The following is a 22,423-nucleotide window of genomic DNA, read 5'->3' as shown; positions in this document are numbered from 1 at the left end:
ACAATATATTGACTCCTGGAATGGTTACAAGTTATACCAACAGCCACAAATCAGTGAGATCATATAAGAGCAGAGATTAGCTGCATGGATGAGGATGGAGTAGCTTAGTGGTTTAAGATCTCGCGCTGGAAGCTGAGGTTCAAATCCTAAAAGCGGTGATTCGTAATCTATCACCATTGTGCACTTGAGCAGGACTCTAAACCACACTGTTACTCTAGAGAGTCTTTTCTGATAAATTATCATCACTGCTTTCCGTGGCATAACGTCACATAAACGTTTAACAAATTTCGCCAGCTTGGGTTGCAGATTGTCCCCTCAAACCTGTATTAATAATTTTATATTAAAAATTAACAACCTAGTTCCATAAACCTTTCTTTCAGCCCCATTCTGGCTTAATGTGGAGCTGTACAATTTATGCAGGCAGAATTAATCAGACTGTACTAGTCTGTATTTATTTTTATCAGATAACTAATAGTGAAAGCAGTTGGATGGACGGCTTGTTATGATTTAGAGAAGTATAATGTATAGCAAGTTGATTTGTTTGAAGGGTCTGCCTTATGTTGGGAAACTGCCCTGACAGACACAAGGGCACACATATCCACTGATAGCATTTTTCCACTGAAAGGTTCCCATCACCCAATCTGGAGCCCTTCCATGCATTTCCACCACATTAAAGGCCTTCTGATCTGGAAAAATCTCCAGTGCAGGAAGTATTTAAACAGGAACTTCTGACTCCATAAAGAAATAATGGCCTAATCATAAACATCAGCAACTTCTCAAAGAAAACCAAACTAGATTTCTTCCATTATAATCAGCAAAGATGTGTACTCTGGTACCGTCACAATGTTTGCTTTCCATCGCCAGGATTGAGCCTCTCTGTAAATACGGTCATCATCCAGGATGCTGAGATGTTGGGTGACTGAAGATGGATGGGTGTGTTGACAGATGGCAGTTTTCCAGATTCTGTTCACTGTCAGCACAGAGCACAGAACTAAACCCAGTCTGATAGAGGTGCTCTTTATCAGTATATCACACGATAACAGAAGCTCAGGGGCAGAGATATGAAAGCACGCACAGTGAGACACAGGGAAATGTGCATGAGCTCCTATTTGCTTTTATAATTTGGTAAAAGGAAGTGTTTTTATTTTTTTTGTCCAACAGAAAGCAGCAGATAAACGGGCTGAGGTACCACAGATCATGACACAGATCCAGTACACGGATTCCTCTGAAAAGTAAGTTGTGAAGAATTTCCTGCAACATCATTCAGGCGAAACAGTGTATTATTTAGTTCCCTGTTATTGTGGTATTACATGAGTCATTTGTAAGTTCTTCAGTCTACAGTGTTGTTTCAGTGCTATATAGCTTTATTTTTTTTTTACAGGGTATTTGCTCAAAAACTTTGTGCAAATGCTGTAATGTTTACTAATGTGCATTTTGAGATTTTCTGAGGACAGTTTATGTGTTTATAAGACAACACAGTAAAGTTTGAAAACACGTACATTACAAAGTAGGTGGTAGATTTCTGCAATTCAAGCCCAGTAGAAATACTTGAGGGGAAGTTCAAACTATGCCACACATAATAAGATTTTTATTTATTTATTTTGCTGGTTTTTTTGTGCAAAATCATCACTACATGCTGTTCCAAGAATAAGTTTTTTTCTTTTCTTTCTATTCTTAATCTTAAATAATGAAGCAATTAACCCATAGCCAAACTGCTATTTAGGCATCGTTTTAGGCTGTTGTTGCAGGACATGCATTCTTTAATATAAAATTTTACCAGTAGTTAATTCAATAATTACGAGATATTATCGAGGGGGAAATTGATTCCAGTCATATCCCAGTCTAATAGCCTTTCTGCAAGTGAATGCTGGTGTGTTTTAAGAGAGGAGACCTCCACAAAGGACTACAAACTGCCTATTGAAATGAGCACTTTTCACAGGGCTATCAGTTCCAGATGTATAAAATCAATTCACTTGGAAATGGCACATAACAGTACAATGAGTTATGAATCCCATTTCTGTTGACTTAAAATCTATCCTGGCTTACTGGAAAAAGCATACAGACATGTCCTCGTACATGTTTTTTGTTTGTTTATATATATATACATATATATATATATATATATATATATATATATATATATATATATATATATATATATATATATATATATATCTACCAAAACTCAACATGGCTGTCATTCCATTGCTTCACACTGACAAAAGGAAAGAAAGTGTCTTTTCAAGAGATTCATGAGAACTGTAATTAGGCTTTTCGCTTGCTCTGAGGTATTTTATTACAATAGGTAAACTAAATTAAGTTCTTTGAAATTAAAATAAGTGGAGTGTATAACATTTCCTATTTAGTTAAATTTTTTACCTGCAGTAATAACATTAGAACAAGCACAGGCAGTTGTTATCTCAAAATGTAAATCCGAGTTTAAAGTGTTTTTATATCCTGTATGCAGGATTCCCAGCAGCGAGCTGCAGGTGTATTACGCCCCTCACCGCACCTACAGTGACTTCTTTGATGAACTCAACAGAAGAGGGGACACATTCTATGTGATCTCTTTCCGCCGGGTAAGTTGACCTCCCCATCTGTCCGTCTGTTCATCCGGCTGTCTTCATTCTGTCTGTCTGTGGCCACACATGGATGTGGTTAATTGTGAAGGGACACTTGAGACTCTCCCACCTTAATGGCATGTCAGAGAATCTTCTAGCATGTGTCCCTAGATCTTGGGTGGTCTTCAAGATCTATGAACCTCCTGTTTTTTGTTTTCTTTTCTGAGTTTTTAAAAGATCGTTCTTGTTTGAAATGAAGCACACTGTGGTTCTTGTTATGCCACCTCACTAGCATTTACCATGTGTCCATGATATTGAAATTAATGCATACAATTTAGTAAGCTGTTCTGTTTTATTTTTTTTTTAATGTATACATTTTTATACAAATTAAATTATATTCTAAAATATATTATAATATGATTTTGCTGTACAGTAGCATTCAAAGGTGTGGGGGCAATAACAAATTAATAATTTATTCAGCAAGGATCCATGAAATTGGTCCAAAGAAACAGACATGTATAATAAAAAATAAAAATTGTTTAATTAGATGTAACAAATTATGGCAGTATATTACAACAGTATCATACAATAAAATAGTTAGGTTCACTCCCACTTGCAAATTCACTCCCTGACATTAGGTGGCACTTAATGAAAAACAGAAATAAAACGGTACACATCGAATCTTATTTGATCAGCAATTCTTCTCCATAACAACATATTTTTGTATTCGCTGTTGCGTTTGTCATAAAGCCCTTTGTGTTCAGACACCAATGAGATCAGCAGCTCTACATTCATCTTGCTTCGATGCATCTTCTTGGTCTACTTACTTCATCTTCGTTGTTAGGTATAGGTATAGGTATATCAGGAAAATGAACAAAAGTGCAAATCTCATTGGTCGGACAGTTTTTAACGGTTTAACACAAAACGGTTAGAAACTGTAACCAGAAATATCATCAAAGTTTAACATTTTAATTGTTTACGTATTGCAGCCATGTTATTAATTTGACTGTGAAATGTGCTACAATTGTGCCTTTCCTATTATGGGGGGGGGGGTTATGATTCATTGGCACTACTGGATCCATCAATGCATGGCATAAATAGAATCATCAAAAATCTATTCAAGATTTGTTTGAGGCTGTACGGATCAACTAAACAACTTTTTGTTTGTTCTTTGCAACATTTTATGGACACATGCTGTAACCACTTTGTTGCACAATATTATTTATATTAGTGTTTTCAATGTCAGATTCACTCAAAACTTTAATATCACATACAAAAAGTGTCCTGTGATGTGGCTGTTTTAGTTCTCTGAAAAAACTTTTTTTTTCAGCTAGTTTTCATCTTTGAAATGGCCTAAAGCAAAATAAGCGCACTGAATTATTTCAACATATTGCATGGGATGTGATGGGATTCTCTCTTTTTTTTTTGTGAAACTAAAACAAAGAAATGACTCATAATCAGAAGATAAAGATGTTTTGCAAACTACTTTTTTCCCCCAAACTTAACTTGATTTAAAACTCAAAAATCAAAGTTGGCATTGTTTTTAGTATTGATTAATCTCAGCCCAAAACAATGAGCTCCATCATACTTGAGTTGAGCCAGAAGATGTTTGATCGGTTTAGTCATATTCAGACACTGCCCTTTTTTATGTTTGGTTATTTCTCTAGGTTTATTCAGTCTTTTGGGAAGTCAAACGTTCACAGTATTGACTCCGCTTCTCCAGAAAACCTCTTCAGATGGTGACCTCCTTTTAAGAACCTACAAAAGGTCAAAGCCTAACCCATTAGGTTGCAATTCTAAACTCAAATGCATTAACTTCCAATGTGTGACCTATTGTTTAGTTAAAAAAAAAAATCAAAAGGGTTTTGTTTTTGCTTTTCCCCTAATGTGGACCTGGGGTCCACAATGAAGTATTCTATTGAAGAAGAAAAAAATTATTGGACAAAACCAAACCGTAGGAGTACAATATATTAGTATTAGTATTATATTTTAAAACCGCAAAACAAAACACTGAATAGAAAAAATGGATCGCTCAAAAATAAAAATTGTCACATACCTTTTTGATATACAAAAAAAAAAAGTTCAAATAACATCAATGGGGAAATTAATTGTGTATATTTTTCTTAATTTATGATTTTAAAATTATTAATTTTTCCTAGGTTTCTGGGTATGTGTCTTTTTGTGATTTTGCTTGTCCTATTTGGTTTTTTCTTTTCTCCCCTTCATGTGCAGTGAGTCCTCCATCTCTTTCTGGACAATGTTTGCAACTTAATAGTTATTATTTCATTGTTCTGTTGAATCAAGCTTATTTTCATTGTCATCCTCATGTAAGCCTATCGTAATATCCTCTGATTATAGCTCCCTTTGAGCCTATCACACTTCGGAGTTAGCTGGAATTTCATATCTGTCTGATGAGATTGGTATAACTCAAACCTTTCTCTACAGTCACTTGCCCTTTCACTCTTTATGTCTCGATGGCACTAGTCATGGAGGTTTCAGATATGCTCCCGGTCACCTGCTGGACACAAAGAAAGAACTTGGCCACTGCTCTTCCTAAAAGACCTCATTGTCATAATCTAGTCTAGAGAACCACAGAGGTTTGGGGAAAAGGAAGAATAAGCCAGAAGACGGTGTAACACAAATCTAACAATCTTTGTGAAATGTAATGACGTATTTGATATTACAAGCACATATTTTTGATCAGGAACCGAAATCAACACCCAAAAGTGAAAAGCAGGTCTTAAAAAGGTATCAAGAAATCCTAATTCAACCTTCCACAAATAAAGTCCTTAAAAATGTCTTGAATCAGAGCAAAAAAAAAAAAAAAAAACTTGAATTCATAGGAATGTCAATAAATGCTGCATTAAACACTGCAAAAAGTAAAATCTTCCTCAATATTTCTGAAACTGAATTAGATTTTTAGCCCATTCTTAGTCCTATCTGTTCTTGTTTTAATTAAATTCACTTCATTTTGATCAAATTCTCAGATAATAAGACTTGTGTAATTTTACTGCTCAATATCATGAACGATCAGATCATGAATTGGGATTCATTCTGTTCTTCCGTTCTTTGATGTTGTTCCAGTACAAATATCTGGAAAAAACTAGAAACAAAATTTTCAATTAAAGAATCTTTATACATTTATACTGTTAAAAAAAAAAAAAAAAGACTAAAGAAAAAACATGACTTTCTTGCATCGTTTGAGAAGGTACAGTAAAAAGTATATATTATTTATTTATTTTACTGGTTGGAAGCAAGTATTAAACCTTAAGTTAAAAAGTAATGGGCAAATATAGTTTTGCAAATACAACTCATTGTGTATGCCCTTGACATCTACATTTAAATAATACATTAATGCATTGTTTTGCCTTCAATTTGCTCCTTTATTTGTTGTTTATTCTTGGTCTCAAAAGGGTCTTAAAAATTCCATATCATCATGTTGTTCCCGAAACCGTTAAAAAGGCAATTTTAATGAATAGGGAACTTAATTCAAAGGATTGGAATCAATTAAAGAATGGAAAATAAGGATTTGGATTGACATGAAGATGAATAATCAATAACAGAATTTTTCTTTTGAGGCAAACTATTTGAGTCCCATTGTGAATTCAATTTCCTGCACATCTTTAGTTCAGTGACAACAGATGCTATTAATCACAAACCTCACAAACCCATGCCCCATTTCCAATTCCATCACAAAGACATGGGTGTTACTACAGTCTCCAGCTCGTGGGCGTTCCTTAATGTATGGTTTCTGTCTTCAACTGGTGTGTGTTCTGACATGAGAACATGTCCAGTTAGTTCTGAGTTAGACTAACACAGACACATTTCTGAACTCATTAAAGAAGTGTTACGTGACACTCTCTAGGTCTTCGAATCTTATTTGGCTCGCACTAAAAGAAACTGGCTGCTTTCTTCAGCAAGTGTTAAGTTTATGTGTATCAGGACGTGAGCATGAAAAATGTATGATGGTTTTCAAGCACAAAAATTAAGCAGGACAACTGCTTTCACCATTAATATTAAGAAGAAATGTTCCTTGAACACCAAATCAGCATATTTTGAAAAATCATGCGACACTCAAGACTGGAGTAATGGCTGCTGAAGATTCAACTGTCCAACATTATCAGTCTTTTTTTCAGCAACCAAATTGTTGCTTCAGACTTTAAACGGTGACCAGAGCAATTTAGCAATGTCTTCAGCAATGTAACAGACTTTCCTCATGCATGTGTTTTTGTGGCTGGTTGACGGCTGTTCTTATTTTGCTTACAGGATCACCTCCTCCTTCCCGCCAACAACCACAGTAAAGGCAGTCGCCCCAAGATGTCCGTGGTCCTGCCAGCTATGAATTACAATGGTAAGAGAAAAGAATTGTGAATAATCTTATTTTCTAATGGACTGTCATCTAAATGCCAAGCACACCAAGCTGACTTCAAAGAACTAGCGGTGACGAAAGCCGATGGCGTTGTTGCCTCGCGTTGGCAGCATTGGACCGAAAAGCTGCGCTGGAACTCACCGCACAGACTGCAGCCAACGGCAAACTAACACATGCGTTCTGCGCATGCCTGAGCGGAACAAGCTGTTCATATCAGCAGCTATTAATAGTATATATTCGTCATTCAAAAGGAGAAACCAAAACAAAGATATACGAGATAAACACAGATATATGAAATGTAAACCGAGCAGCGCTTTCTTACCATTTTGAATATCAGTAACGTTAATAACTTTAATCATTTTAAGCGGCTCATGTTGTTATGAAAACATTCACTAATAATAAATGATTGGGAAATTTTAATTTCTTTCCTTTAACAACTTTGATGTGGTCACAGTATCAGATAAGCCTGTTCTGATCTCAGGAATTGAAACATGATATATACTGACCTTGTGAAGGTCAGTATATATCAGAAGGATGTTTTGTTAAGCCATTTTGAAAGAGTATAGTCAGTATCATTCCTGCTATGATTTGTTTTGTTTTTAGTGCATCATGTGTGCTTGAGAAAAACTTTGTGCATATATCAGGACAAACTTTTAGTAGTTATCTCAGTTGCTTATTGGAGTATCTCTTCTAGTGTAAGCAATCATGAGACTAATCACAGAATTAATCACGAATCTTTCCGACCAGCCATCAGGTGTGCGAACTGTGAGCTAGAGAGCCACAGCCGATGAAATTGTGTGAAAGAAAAGTTTTGGGAAGCAGGGCTAAAAAAATCCCTTCAAAAAATGAGGGCATGTGTTTCATATTTTTTAATGACAAGAATAAACATTCCAGTTTCTATGTGCGTGAGTTTGTGAGAGAACGTGATGTCTGGGAAGAGTTTGATCTTCAGATAGACGCACAGAGTCTGTGATTAGTTGTGCAGTTTGCACACCAGCTTGAAGAAAACAAGAAACCTGCCATATTTTAAACATCATAGACTTAAATTGTTTATGGCCAAGCATGGTGTACTCTAAATCAGTTTTTTCTGCCTCCATCCTGTGTTGATTTAGAAATGCATGTTCAAAGTTAGGTTTCACATGGTTTTATAGAGAACAACTTTTGGACAACTCTGAACAGAATTCTAGTTTGTGAAATTGCCCCAAGCTGATTCTGTTCTGTTATACACGCTCAAGCATGTGTGTTTGGATCTCGGTGTTTTTCACCACGGGATGCAGGGATGGAGGAGAAACCGTTCTGTTATTCATCAGTGTTTTCAAGGTAGTACATTTCTAAAGTTTTTTTTTTCTCCATCAATTTCATGTTTGGCTTGGAAACTATTGTTTCAGTGCCTGGCAGTGTCAGTACATATACAGTATGATCTGGTCCTTCTTCACTATCTTCCCTGTGGGAGTTCTGAGTCAGCATCATAATCGTTTGTCCTTTTTGTTTGTTTGTTTGTGCCCTTTCAAAGTCATGAACATTTTTACTCTGCAGTCACAGTCCTAATAAAAAAGCCTAATTCAGGAAATTTCAGTCAAACATTTTAGTTTTGTCATTTACTGGCCCCAGATGGACACACAAAGAGACTTATTTTCCAGTTCAAGGTGACGTACAACAACATAGTACTTGTGTATAATATTCCAAGCCTTTTTAAGTCATAGTTCAGCTTACTTTTTTTTTTTTTTTTTTTTTGCTGAAATGTCTGAAAATATAGAAATGTACTCCTAAAAAAAATTCTGCAGTGAGCCATTAACTCAAGAACCACTGATCGTTGAGTAGGTCAAATTTAAGAAACAAATCAGTGAATAGTTTATTGTTTTAAGACGGTTATTTTTATTAATGACTTGGTTCGTCTGGTTCATGAATTGGACAGAACGATTCATATCGAATCAGAGTTCAGCTGTTCTCGATTTATATTTCATCCGTTTTTTGGGGGGATTTTCCTCTTGCTTTTGGGGTTCATCTTAATCTATCAGTTATAGGGGAAAGTGAGTTCGGCTGGAATCTCAACTGTTCTGAACCACAGCCTCATCAGGATTTTACCCTCGAGTCCACATGTTGCCTCAATCAGTATTTTAAATGGTGTTTGGAAAGTCAGGCATAGTACCAAAGGGAATTCACCTAACGAAAAGCCTTCTGTGAGAATGGAAAATGACATTTCTGACATATTGGAAACTTGGTGTGTGTGTGTCTGTGTGTGTGTGTGTGTAATGTGTGTATATATATATATATATATATATATATATATATATATAGAGGGAGAGAGAGAGAGGATGGAAAAAATTTTATTTTAGTATGCGATGACGTGTACAGCTCAGCAGTTCCGTGTCATTTTAGTGCTTGCAGTGAGAAATGATTGAGATAAAAGAGATGATTGCTGTAACCCATCATCTCTGATGATTTCTGCAGCACTGCTAGGTTTGATTTAAGCACCTGTGAAAATATACATTTTGTGAGATGTTGAGGCTTTATCCCATGACATTGACTGTTCACTGGTGGTATCAGAGATAGATGGAATGATTTTGGTTTTAGGAACAGTTAGGTTTACAGTAGATCACCGTTTTGAGTTCATTATTATGGATATGCAGCTGAAGTGCTCGTCAGGAACAATTGAGTGTAGAATGCGTAAATGTATTCACCAGTAAGGGCTGGAAAAGTGCTTTAGATTCACCTACCATGATGCTCTTTAGCCTATAAAGCTTTTTATCTGTCTGCTGTAAAAGTTACTTTCCTGCTGCCCATATGCTGTGCATTTATGTGAAGCACTCTTATCTTCTCTGGAATGGAGAGCTGTGCTTATAGAAGATCGACCATAGAACATTTGTAGTGACTGCAAACCATCAGGCCTTTTAATGCTTCCTTACAAAATTTGAATTGCTTGTGTTTGAAGAGCACTTTTATGATTTTGTCAAAACAATTAGAAAAAGTCACGGCCTGACCTTCACTTCAAAGCCCCTTTCACACTGCACGTCGGACCCGGCATATTGCCGGAAGATTGCCGGGGTCGCCTTCTGTGTGAATCTGCTTGCTTCAGTGAAAGTATAATGTGCCTAACGTTTTCGACTCATACAATACACGTCACACCCTGATGTCACGTGTTGTTACGGGATCTTTACGGGTTGTGTGTGAAAGCACGCACATATCCCGGGTCATCACTGGCAGTGTGAAAGTACAAAATCTAGCGACCCGGGAACAATTGCCGGAACACTTTACCCCTGTATTTGCCGGAATGTCAGTGTGAAAGGGGCTCAAGAGATTAAGAATGATGGGGCGTCCCACCCTGTCAGTAAAACCAAAGCTTGATCTGTCTCACTTGCGTATTTTAGAACACAGCCTCATTTGATTGAAACAGATAGCAATCTGGTACTTGAGTACTCGATGAGGAAATGTGCTATTGCCTGTTAACTCTTGTATGATACGATCTAGAAAAATAGCAGAAATTAAAATGAGCTTGGTAAGATTTTTCTGAAGTTCACCAAAGCTATATTTATTTAATCAAATGAAGTAAAATAGTCATAATGTGAAATATTAATACAATTTAAAATAACTATCTTCTTTTTTCATATATTTTAAAATGTAATTTACTCCTATGAATTCTCAGAATCATTACTCCAGTCTTCAGTGTCACATGACTCTTCAGAAATTATTCTAATATACTGAATTGTTCCCTTAAGTAATATTTCTCATTATTATCAATGTTGAAAACAGCTGCTGCTTAATATTTTTATGGAAACAGTGAAACTTTTGTCTGATTCTTTGTTCAAAGAACACCAATTATCATTCTTTTGGAGCATTATACATGTTTTTACTGATCACTTTTGAATGGTAGAGTACCTTTCCTTAACCCCATGTAGGAGTCATCATCTGTTGTTTACTAAAAGGTGAAAAAGGTCACCATGACCTCAATGAACCTTTTTTATAAAAGGAGCCCGTAAAATTCCTCTTAACCTCCTCAGGCCACCCTGCACATCAGCTGAATTTATTTAGCAATTACTCCCACACAGGGCTGAGCACCAATTGCTATTTTATACGATTGTTTGTATTTTCTTTGCTTATACAGTTACTTTTCTGTCTTACTACAGAGAGCATCCTAAAAGACAAAGAGTTTGAGGTGATGATGCAGATCGACTGTGAGGTCATGGATACCAGGATCCTTCACATCAAGTCCTCTACTATTCCACCCATCTTGCGGGCCAATCAGACAGACACAGACTCTTTCTATCACGCGACCCCCAGCAACAACCAGCCTGTGGCCCCCGTTGGAGTCCTCGTGGGTTCTTCTTAGTCTCAGCTATCCTCTAACCACAAAAGTTGCTAATATTTTTTGTTACATAAGCATTTTGTTTCATTTTTGTGACTCTTCTTGTTTGATTGGCAAACCAGGATCTTGGTAATCAACTACCAAATCCACAAAATAATCAACAATAGTCAAAAATTTCTCATGAAGGCACCCCTTTAAAATGCATCAAGAGCCATTTAATACTGATAAGCCATTCAATACAGATTACAGTCTTTATTCTAGGCTATTGATTGACTATTGAGGCATTTATAGGCATGTACACTTTATACAAAGTGACTTCAGGCACATTCAGGATACACGTCTTTTCAGTTTGCTTGTGTTCTGCCAACCTGAACTACAGAAGCATTTATTGTCCAAATCTCCCAAACCAAAGTGTGTTCTAGTTTGAATATTGAACAGTTTGCTGTTTTATGTGGCAGCTGTCAGGAAACTGTTTTTGATTTTGCTTGCACTGTGCTTGTTCTGTTTTAGAAATTAATTAAAATTTATATTTATGAAGATGTATTATTTGTATCAAGCTTGTTTGGTACATATTTAATTGTTCTATTCAGCGACATATTCTTCAATAACACTATCCTCAAACAACCTGCATTGCCAGTGACTTTTGCGTTAGTGTTTTTTTTTTCTTTCTTTCTTTTTCTTTTTTCTTGCTTTTTGTTTGACATTGTTATTGAATACAAAAGTAGAAAATTGTATTATTTACTCTTGAGTCAGTGGAGGCATTTTGTATAATTGACTTGCAGGATTCAGTGCTGTAAATATATAACCGAAAATAAGATATTTTAAAATATCTAGATGATACTTTATACTTGTTCTTTGAAGGTTAATCATTTTAGACTAAATCTAATTGGGATAGCAGTTTGGGGTATAGACGTTTTATGCAACATCTGTCAGTTTCTTTTATGTTTTATGCCCTCAAGTTTTTCTTAGTGGCTTAATTGAGCTTTAAGTGAGGTGTGCTTGACAATTACAGCTGCAAACATAATCCTGGTTTACACAAAATATTAATGTTAATTTGTACCTCATCTGTCCTTGTTCACTGTGTGTTTGTCTCTATTATTCTGGCCTATTTTCTGCATTCTGCTTGTTTCTTGTCCTGTTTAGTTCTCACTTGAAAGCAATGTGATCATTAGCTTGTTCTTTGCAACCTGTCGTCACTCCCCTTCATAGACGAACTGAATTTTAAAATGCAATTTGAATTTCACAGATTATAAACAACTCAGGTGGTCTTTTCTTTCATTCAAATTAGAGTAGTATATCACATTTAGTCCTTAGCATTGAAATCGCAATGTCTCTCATTGTATAAAAATAAGACAGTTATTTTTCATCAAATTCCATTTTTGCCTCTGAGCAACATATGTATTTTTTATATATTTAATTTCTGAATTTTTTTGGAAAAAATAAATAAATTGTTTCTTCTCACAGTGACAGCGATGTTTTGTAACAATGTGAAGAAATAAACACTGGACTCAAGGTTGTGGGTGATTTGTGTGCATCTTTTGTTTTTAGGACGCAGACCGAGTCTTATGTCAGTCTGAATTTTCTCTCTGAAATTGAAGGTTTGTGTAAATGTGGGGTCTGAGGTGCTAGAAAGTGGTGATTATAGGTAATTTCAAAGGCTGGGGTAAACAATGTTTTCGGGTTAAACTATGGTAGATGTGTTTTGTTTGTCCAGATTTAGCTCTGTGGATCAAGGGGTTTACAGGATCACATTTTGCTCTCATCTACACACTCTCACTTGACATCCACTACCAAAGAAAAACCAGTGTCATATGCTTTATTTCAACTCATTTTATTGCAGCCATTTTCAGTCTGACAGAGATTTGAATTTCATAAGTGCTAAAAGAGTTTCAAATGAAACTGCAAAAAAAGTATGCACAAAAAGATTACAAACAATACTGCAATTTCATAGAAAATAAAATATGGAAAAACAACACCACGAAAATGTGCCCAAAACACTGTCTACTCCTGTTTTACTGAAATTATACAAACTTTTTTTAAAATATATGCAAGTGATCGTTTGTTAAAAAAGAGATATGTTTATGAAAATACAAATTGTATTTTTTACATTCATCAATCCCATGTTTTAGCTTTTATATTACAATATATACAATGTATTCTAATGGATTTAAGAATACAACACCTCAAAACTTTATCATAATTCTGCTAGTGGTACGAGAGGTATAGCTATAGACATAAAGAGGTTTGTGTCCAGAGTGCAAAAGCAAGCGACAATACCTAAAGAAATGGCCTTTAATGCAAACCGCAGAGCTCATATAGCTGCAGTGATGGTGTCTTAAGATATTCAGTTTTGAAAGTTGCTTTGCTTTGTTTCCGCCATAAATGTAAACTTATAAGTTCATTTTTACACTATGAAAACATAACAGCATATTACATTAAACTACATGAAGTTAAGGCAGGCTGAGTGAACTGATCCACAATCCACTTGAACACATTTACGGTTTTTCCTATTCTGTGCAAAGGATGTACTTGCTCTGCTGTTAGGGTCTAAAGTGGGTCTACATATGCAAACTGAATATTATAAGTGACCTGATGTCCGTTATCCCAGGCGTACAACAACCTCTCTTTGGGGTTGTAATCAATCTGAGTGATGTAAGTATAGTTGTTGCTGAAAGGCAGGTCAGGGATCACCTGAGTGTTGGTGTGGGTGTCAAAGGCATAGGACAACTTGGTGTCGTGCTGATTGTAGCTATCTGTCGCGTAAAGAACGCCGCATACGATGAAGCAATTACCGTAACGATTGCGTCGGAGTCCGGTCCTCCATGTGGTTTCACGCTTCATGCTTAAATCATTAGGGTTCAGGCGACTCAAGACGATCATTTCCTGCAAGAAGCCCTCGTCGTCCAGTGCTGGGTAGATAACCCAAAGCCCACTTTCGTCGATGGCCAGATCCATTTCTGAGTTTCCTCTCCATCTCCACGTAGACACATCATCATTATCAAACACCGCATCATGGAGCATGGTCCAGGCAGCCACGTAACGCAACCGCAAGTCATACTTAATAATGTCTCGAGAGAATGCGCGGTTGTAGTAGAAAGCGCCTTTGTAGACCACGTGGCCAGTGCCGATCCAGTTATAAGGCAGCTTGTAGGAATTAGTGAAGCGGCCTTGAATGAAAGAAAGAAAACAAAACAAGTAAAATTAATTGGAAAAATTGCTTTAATGTTCCGAGTTAATTTGTTAATTTGAATTAAACTTAACTGTCACAACCCAACTGTGGGACACTTGGCACTATTTTTTTGTTGTTGTCCTTTTTTCTATCAAATCTTTTGGTAATCATCATAAATTATATATGATTTAAAAGACGCCCGAGGTTCTTCTTCAAATCCATTTTAAAATCAGACATTGCGTTACCATAGAAAAATGTTTCTTTAAAAACTTATAGTGGTCTCCCTGTCAAGTGTCATATTACAAAATGCATTATGTCTTTTAGAATCAAAACATTTTATAATCTTGGCAACAAACATATCTAGACATTTTTGACAGAAAAATGCTTTACATTTTTTTGGATTGTTATTTGTGGTATGACGCCCTAAAAAAAATCTCACAAGAACCTCAATTTTTTTCATATCAACTTCAGATTTGGAACATAAATTACTTAGACATAAGGCTTTAATTGTGTTAACAATTCTAGAGTAAAACCTGTTATGTAAAATATTTATAATAAATAAAATAAAACTTAATTAAAATAGCGCATTTTATTTAGAGTAAATTTGAACTTCTATACATTTTTGATACCTTTGCAATAATCTACTGATTTTCTTCTTTAAAAATATACCAACCTTAGGTCTATATAAGTTTGGACAGTGCACTTTAATACCTCTTTTTAAAAATGGGGATGAAAGTTAAGGGGTTTTAAGCTATACCTTGTTTGAAGACATCCATGTTGCGGAATTCCAGTAGGTTGTTTCCGTAATAATAGTTTGTGACATAGATCTTGTCATCTCGAGCCAGTGGATCCTTCATCCAAGCGCCCTCGTTTCGACCGTATGTATTGTGTGTGACAGGCTCTGAGATAGTGGCCAAGGTGTCTTTACACATTCCTACAAACAAAACCAGAATTAAAACCACAATTATGTTGGTGTTTTGTGCTAAACAATACAGAGTATTCTTCACTGCAGAGATCCCATTCTGAATATACATGTAAATAATCAATGTAATTATTACTTTAACTTTCAGAAATGTATTGATACAATCATTTAAAAAATATTTCAGAATATTAATACTCAAAATTGTATACGTGTGTGTGTAACTGTATTTTTAAATATATATATATATTTTAAAACTGTTTAGAATAAATTTGAAATCAGCACTTCCAAAAAAACATCATAAATCTACACCTGGCTTCCTTTGAGGTTTCTCTCCCACACTCTCTTCCACCACAGTTTTTACAGCTTTCAATCCTTCCATTTTCTCCTCTACCACTACCTCTTCCTCCTCCTCTTCATCCCAGCTTATGCTATATTTGCGTTTGCCAGGTTTGCTTGTGGTTGTTGTTGTTGTAGTTGTTGTTGTTGTGGTCGTTTTTTTAGGGGTCATCAAGGATGACACTGAGGTTAATGTCTGTTTAGGAGTCATCTTCGGTAAGGTTATTGAGTCCACCTTGCTTTCAGTGACATGAGTTGTTCTCCCAATACTGGCAGCAACTCTTGTGTTAGCAATTGATCCCAGTGAGCTTTCTGTGACTGTTACAGTGTCCGAATAAAGAGTTGGTAATGGTTTGTGTGAAGAAGCATTTTCTTTCAGATTTCCCTTGTTAACAATTCCACTTTCCGTCAGAGAAGATACAGATGTTTGTTTTTCAACAGTCCCGTTGGTGGTAATCTCTGTTAGGGTTTGCTGTGTCGCCACGACTTTAGCAGCAGCTGCTTTGGCTGACTCATTGGTTTTTATGTGGCCCAGATTGGATGACCTGACCAACATGTTTTGAGCTTGTTTTACAGCTGGAGTTGAGGGATCCATGTTGCTTGCCTCCATTTTTTTGACGATGGTTTGATGGTTAGTATGTTCCCTGGGAATGGTGACCTTCAAATTATTCATCACAGCAGGTGTCGCTGTGGTTCTTTCATCTCCTGTAGAGCTGTCTGTGGTGGAATGACTGGTTTGAGTTTGAATGGATACTGGTTCAACAGGTGTTTTAATCGGCAAGGCAGAATCCAACAGTTCAGTAATCTGAGTTTGAAGACCATTTCGTGCATCTCCCCCTTTTGAAACTTCACTCTTCGGTTTTGGTTGGACAGACCACGCTTTGATGATCGGCCTGAAGTGACGACCTTTGTGATGAAGGAACTGCTCATCGGCAAAGAGATCAATTGGGCTGTCACCACTGTGATGATCATCAACTGGAATGAAGAACAAAATATTTTAGAGCAGCTGTAGCGATTGTATTAATATTAATATTAATAAAAACTGCTTTCAAAAAGCAATGCCAGAGAAGAACTATTTTAGGTTCCCCAGAATCTTTCAGTAAACCTTTTTTTTTCTTAGTGTAAAGAACATTTTAATATTCTAATAACTATTTTTCAGTACAGTAACTGATAAAGAACTTACATTTTTTTAAGATTATATAGGCACATTTTTTCAGACTTCTTCTGAGAACTTTGAATGTACAGTAGATGTCGAAATCACACAGTTATACTTACAGTTCTCCTCTGTGTCTGGCTCATCCACTTGGTCAGATTTATAGTATGTGATCCCCCTAACAATTATTTTTGGTTGCTTCTCCCTTCCTTGGCGCTCTTGTTCTTGCAAAGCTATGACGGCCTTGTTTAGGTCTGATCCGCTTCTCTTCAGAAGATCTCCCACAAACTTTTCCTCATATTTACTCTGTTAAATGCATCATAGGACACTGTGATACTGCAGCCTTCAAGATATTATGCAATAAGTTGATAGTTCACCCAGAAAATGTTATTCTGTTATCAAATATTCACTCTCAAATCATTCCAAACTAATAAGACCTAAAAATATTTTTAATGAAACCTGAAGTTTCTGTCCCTTCGTTGAAAGTCCATGTAAACAAAAGTTAACAGATCCAAAAAGATCATAAAGGCACTGTAAAATGAATCCATATGAACTGGTTTAATCCAAGCCTTTGAAGAGATCAAATTGATTTATAAAATGAATACATTTAATTTAGATGTTTTTTCACATACACATGTATGTATTTTCATATATACTGTATGTGTTAATGTAAATAAGCTTTGAGTACCTGGACTTTCAATGGGGGGACATAAATTTCTGAGATTTCATAAAAAATATCTCAACTTGTGTTGTGAAGATGAATAAATGCTGAAAGAATTTTCTTTTTTTGGTGAACTAAATTACAGATTATTATGTAGATTGTGCTTTGGATCTTCGATAGTCCAAGTCATTTGGCTTATTTCATGCCAGCTTATGTAAGAGTTGACAGTGGAATAAATTAGTGAGAGTTTCAAGTCACAACATGAGGTCACTTTTTGACTCTGACCCTAAGTAAATAAATAAACGCTCACAGCAGGTGGGCCATTTTACTTCATGGCTTAACAATGTTTGGACTGTTCCATTGCAATACTTATGTAATGCAACATTTGTTTTAAAAAGCACCTCCCACCTCTATGGGCTGAAAAGCAGCTGCCTCATCATTCTGCTCTTTCAGACTTGTGTTCTTCTCCTGCAGTTGTGGAAGCAGAGTTGCAGGTGAAGATGTGGGCAGCTGTGGATTTGGAGAGGTGCTCCTTGTGTTCGACTTCTCCTCGTTCTGGTTGTTTAAGACCATCTGTCAATAATAAAACACATTAATAATGTGTTTAATATGTATAAGAAAATACAACGTGTGTATAAGAAAAGGAACGACCACATACTTTTTCCACAGTGTCCATGCGATCAAGCAGCTTTGTAGTGACAGAATGCAATTTCAATAGATCCATGCCATAGAAGGAACCCTCCAGCAATTCCAGTATAGCGGACAGCTGTAACGATGAAGTAAATTCCGTCATGGCAAGAGCTGGTTTTTATTTGTTATGCATTCATATCCTGCCATATTTTGAACTTATTGGTCTATGAGATCCAACTGCAGAGGTTCTGGTCACCTTAATATTATCTTTCCCCGCCTGCTGCAGCGTCTTCAACCGGAAGTCACCCTCACAGGGGTTTAAAGCCGATGGAGGTGCAACACACGCGCATTTGCAGTGAGGTCCTGATGTGATGGTCTCCACTGTATAGAAATCCTGAGGCGTCGCGTGACCATCCCGGATCCGCTGGCACGCGCTCGCGCTCAGAGGTCTGACAACACATTTACAGCCACAGTCAGAGCCTTCCGCAAGCGCTTTCACTTTGTCATAATCACCCAGCAGCTATAAAGAAAAGAGGACGGATGCATTTTCCAGCCAGCAAAATCACTGAACGTTCTTGCATTGTAACACAACTGGACTGTTGATATTTGAATACGGATGTGCATTTTAAAGGGTTAGTTCACCCAGTAATCAAAATTATGTCATTAATAACTCACCCTCTTGTCGTTCCAAACCTGTAAGACCTCCGTTTATCTTCGGAACACAGTTTACGATATTTTAGATTTAGTCCGAGAGCTCTCAGTCCCTCCATTGAAACTGTGTGTACAGTGTACAGCATACTTACTATGTTCAGAAAGGTAAGAAAAACATAATCAAAGTAGTCCATGTGACATCAGAGGGTCAGTTAGAATTTTTTGAAGCATTGAAAATACATTTTGGTCCAAAAATAGCAAAAACTACGATTTTATTCAGCATTGTCTTCTCTTCCGGGTCTGTTGTGAGATTTCAAAACACTGCAGTTTAGTGATATCCGGTTCACGAACGAATCACTTGATGTAACCAGATCTTCTTGAACCAGTTCACCAAATCGAACTGAATCGTTTGAAATAGTTTGTGTCTCCAATATGCATTATTTCACAAATGACTTAAGCTGTTCACTTTTTTAATGTGGCTGACGCTCCCTCTGAGTTCAAACAAACCAATATCCCGGAGTAATTCATGTACTCAAACAGTACACTGACTGAACTGATGTGAAGAGAGAACTGAAGATGAACAATGAGCCGAGCCAGATTAAGAGTGAAAGATTTACTCTTTCTCGAGTCAAGAACCAGTTGCATCGGTTTTCGGATCACCAGTAGTTATTTCGTACCATTAGATTCAATAAACCGGTTGAAGAAAACAGTTCACCAGTTATTTTGCGCTCGACGTAGTGACGTCACTGATGATTGCCCTTGATTCAAGCCTTCTGTTTACCTGGGCTCATAACATTAGCACAGAATCAGTTCAGAATCAATCACCAAAAGAATCAGTTTGGTTCAGACGCTCTGTGTGTCGGTCTGCTTCACGCTGAATCACACATGTGCAGTATCATCAGCTCCTCGGTTCTCAAATCGGACGCGTCTGACAGAAACGGTTCTTGACTCGAGGAGGGGTCAATCTTTTGTTCGTTATCTGGCTCGGCTCTGTGTTCATCTTCAGTTCTCTCTTCACAGCAGTTCAGTCAATATACTGTTTGAGTAAATGAATTACTCCGGGATATTGTTTTGTTTGAACTCAGAGGGAGTGTCGGGCACATTAAAAAAGTTAACAGCTGAAGTCATTTGTGCTTTAATGCTTATTGGAGACACAAACCGTTTTAAATGATTCAGTTCGATTTGATGAATTGGTTCAAGAAGATCTGGTTACATCGAGTGATTCGTTCGCGAACCGGATATCATACACTGCAATGAACCCGCTCACAACAGACCCGGAAGAGAAGACAATGCTGAATAAAGTTGTAGTTTTTGCTATTTTTGGACCAAAAGGTATTTTCAATGCTTCTAAAAATTCTAACTGACCCTCTGATGTCACATGGACTACTTTGATGATGTTTTTCTTACCTTTCTGGACATGGACAGTATACCATACACACAGTTTCAATGAAGGGACTGAGAGCTCTCAGACTAAATCTAAAATATCTTAAACTGTGTTCCGAAGATAAACGGATATCTTACGGATTTGGAACGACATGAGGGTGAGTTATTAATGACATAATTTTGATTATTGGGTGAACTAACCCTTTAATGTGCATTATTGTTTTTGTTACCACCAGCGTTGTAAAGTCTGTTAATTTTATAGTAACTTTCATTAATAACATTAACAAATTTACATTCAAACAGTATATATATTAACAGTATTAAAAAGGTTTTTTTTCTCCCTTCCTTTCGCGAAACTACGTAGGCCTACTTGTCGCTCCAGGCACATTAGCAAAACTATCTTAAGGATTTTTAAACAAAACACAATTTTAAACAAAACTTAACGATATGTGATATGAAAATTGCAGTGAAGCGATAAATGATGGCAGCTACTTGTGTGAGTGTGTGTGTGTGTGTGTGTGTGTGTGTGTTTGCGTGTGGGTTCAGATACTGTCCTGTTCGCGATATTTAATATGCTCTGAAATGTTTTATTTTCTTTGAAAATGCTGTTTAGACGCTGTTTAGTTTATGTTTTATTTACAAGCATACTTTTGAAACCCCCCAGTTCGCACCCTGCATTCAAATAGTTAGAATTTAGAACTGTCATAAAAATTCTTCTATAGGCCTAACGTTATATATGTTATTATATTTTATAGCCTGTAAAATATATCAGAAACTTATATGTTAAGCATTATTAAGTTATTAATGAAAGTTATCACAATAGGTTGATAAAGAAGCTGCACAAATAGACCTATAATATTAAGTGGAATTATCATATCAAGCGCTGGTGAAGAGATTCTTACCTGACTTAATAAATTTTCTTGGTTGTCTCTTTCAACTTGCAAAGTGTCGTTCTGTTCAGTCGTCTTCTCCAGAAGTTGCTGGGGTGATTTCGGAGCGGCTGAAGTGAGTGCGAATGTCAGGAGCCATAAAACGCACCAGATTCCCATCGCAGTCATCGTGCAAGGTGTGCGATATAATCCTTACAAACATATGCTACTTTAGATTGTGCGTTCAAATCGGGCTGTTTTCCTCTTCAAAAACGATACAACGTCAAACAGATCTCCATTTGCACTGGCCTCCAGGTGAAATAACTGAAACGGGATGAGGTTTTGCAAAAGTCCAGAAGAGGTAAAGTCCAGATGAGGCAAGGTGCTTGGTGCCCAGCATGAAACTGGTTTGAGAAGATGCAGGAGTGACGTGACATTTGAGCTGAAATGAGGGGGCTGGATGGAGAGACGCACGGAGCGCGCTGAATGTTGCGCGCACGGATCCATTGCCGACATCACGCTTTAGCTGAAATGACACTTCCTATTGACTTCTATTTCTAGGATTTATGTGTGGAATTTCTTAAATGTGTTTGTTGCTTAATACATATATTTTTTACATTGACATATGGACCTAAAAATTACCCAATAACCCAAATATTATTTTTCGAAATTCGTTTTACTAGATGGGTCCATTTAATGCAAAAAGTGTGAATGAGCGTTTTAGCATTGCTTTCATAATGCGTGCAGAGGATTTTTTTTTTTTCTTAGAAGAATATCTAGATCAGAAACATCACGCAGGGTAATCAAAGTGTTACAGCGCCACCTAGTGTGTGTAAAGACAAGTTATATCTGTTTCTTATGCAAGTCCCAAGTGTAACACTACTGTTATTAACCACTAGGTGTCAGTGCTGCTCCATATTACTGTTATTACTGCGTGAAATAGAATCTACCACCTCTCTCGGGCCCCGGTGACAGTAAACTGTATAGTACAGGTGCATCTCAAGAAATTAGAATGTCGTGAAAAAGTTTATTTATTTCAGTAATTCAACTCAAATTGTGAAACTCTTGTATTAAATAGATTAAATGCACACAGACTGAAGTTTTAATTGTGATGATTTTGGCTCACATTTAACAAGAACCACCAATTCACTATCTCAACAAATTAGAATAATATGTTATAATAGTTTGTTATATTTGTCTCAAAAAATTTGAATAAAATTGTATGAGGCCCTGGGTTCAATCTCGGCATCTCCTACATTTCACTGCTTGTTGTATGCCATATAACTTGTACGAGATAAATACAATCTTGAATCTTGAAAAAACTATGTTCATACTGACCAAATTAACTGTTAGAAACAAAAAGGTCTACAATGTTATGAAAAATAAAATAAAGAAATAAAAATTGTATTATGAATA

At 36.5% G+C, this 22,423-nt stretch overlaps 2 protein-coding genes across 2 annotated transcripts in view; one reads left to right on the top strand and one right to left on the bottom strand.

Moving 5' to 3' along the window:
* Positions 1-12,745, top strand: part of LOC127938488 (cyclic AMP-dependent transcription factor ATF-6 alpha) — a 35,797-nt gene extending 23,052 nt beyond the window's left edge. Inside the window, exons 13-16 of the mRNA XM_052535138.1 lie at positions 1,162-1,232; positions 2,468-2,579; positions 6,828-6,912; positions 11,055-12,745. Coding sequence (XP_052391098.1) covers positions 1,162-1,232; positions 2,468-2,579; positions 6,828-6,912; positions 11,055-11,257 — 471 coding nt within the window. The 3' untranslated portion in view covers positions 11,258-12,745. The remainder of the gene's footprint in view (positions 1-1,161; positions 1,233-2,467; positions 2,580-6,827; positions 6,913-11,054) is intronic.
* A 300-nt stretch (positions 12,746-13,045) lies between these two features.
* LOC127938487 (olfactomedin-like protein 2B) lies at positions 13,046-21,465 on the bottom strand. Its single transcript, XM_052535136.1, has 8 exons — positions 21,041-21,465; positions 18,361-18,624; positions 18,133-18,240; positions 17,883-18,047; positions 16,936-17,119; positions 15,634-16,635; positions 15,160-15,336; positions 13,046-14,400 (listed from the first exon to the last, which is right to left on the bottom strand). The coding sequence occupies exons 1-8, from the start codon at positions 21,194-21,196 to the stop codon at positions 13,781-13,783; spliced, it is 2,676 nt and encodes an 891-aa protein (XP_052391096.1). The 5' UTR covers positions 21,197-21,465; the 3' UTR covers positions 13,046-13,780.
* Between the last annotated feature and the right edge of the window lie 958 nt (positions 21,466-22,423).

The sequence above is a fragment of the Carassius gibelio genome, chromosome A20 (genome assembly GCF_023724105.1).
Source record: "Carassius gibelio isolate Cgi1373 ecotype wild population from Czech Republic chromosome A20, carGib1.2-hapl.c, whole genome shotgun sequence".
Lineage (NCBI taxonomy): Eukaryota > Metazoa > Chordata > Actinopteri > Cypriniformes > Cyprinidae > Carassius > Carassius gibelio.
This window is presented reverse-complemented; position numbering and strand designations above follow the sequence as displayed.

Coding starts and splice junctions, on each gene's coding strand:
- LOC127938487 (XM_052535136.1), bottom strand. CDS start 21,196: ATGACTGCGATGGGAATCTGGTGCGTTTTATGGCTCCTGACATTCGCA. Junction 15,337..15,633: donor GAAACCTCAAAGGAAGCCAG/GTGTAGATTTAT, acceptor TTTTGTTTGTAG/GAATGTGTAAAGACACCTTG. Junction 14,401..15,159: donor CATGGATGTCTTCAAACAAG/GTATAGCTTAAA, acceptor CTTTCATTCAAG/GCCGCTTCACTAATTCCTAC.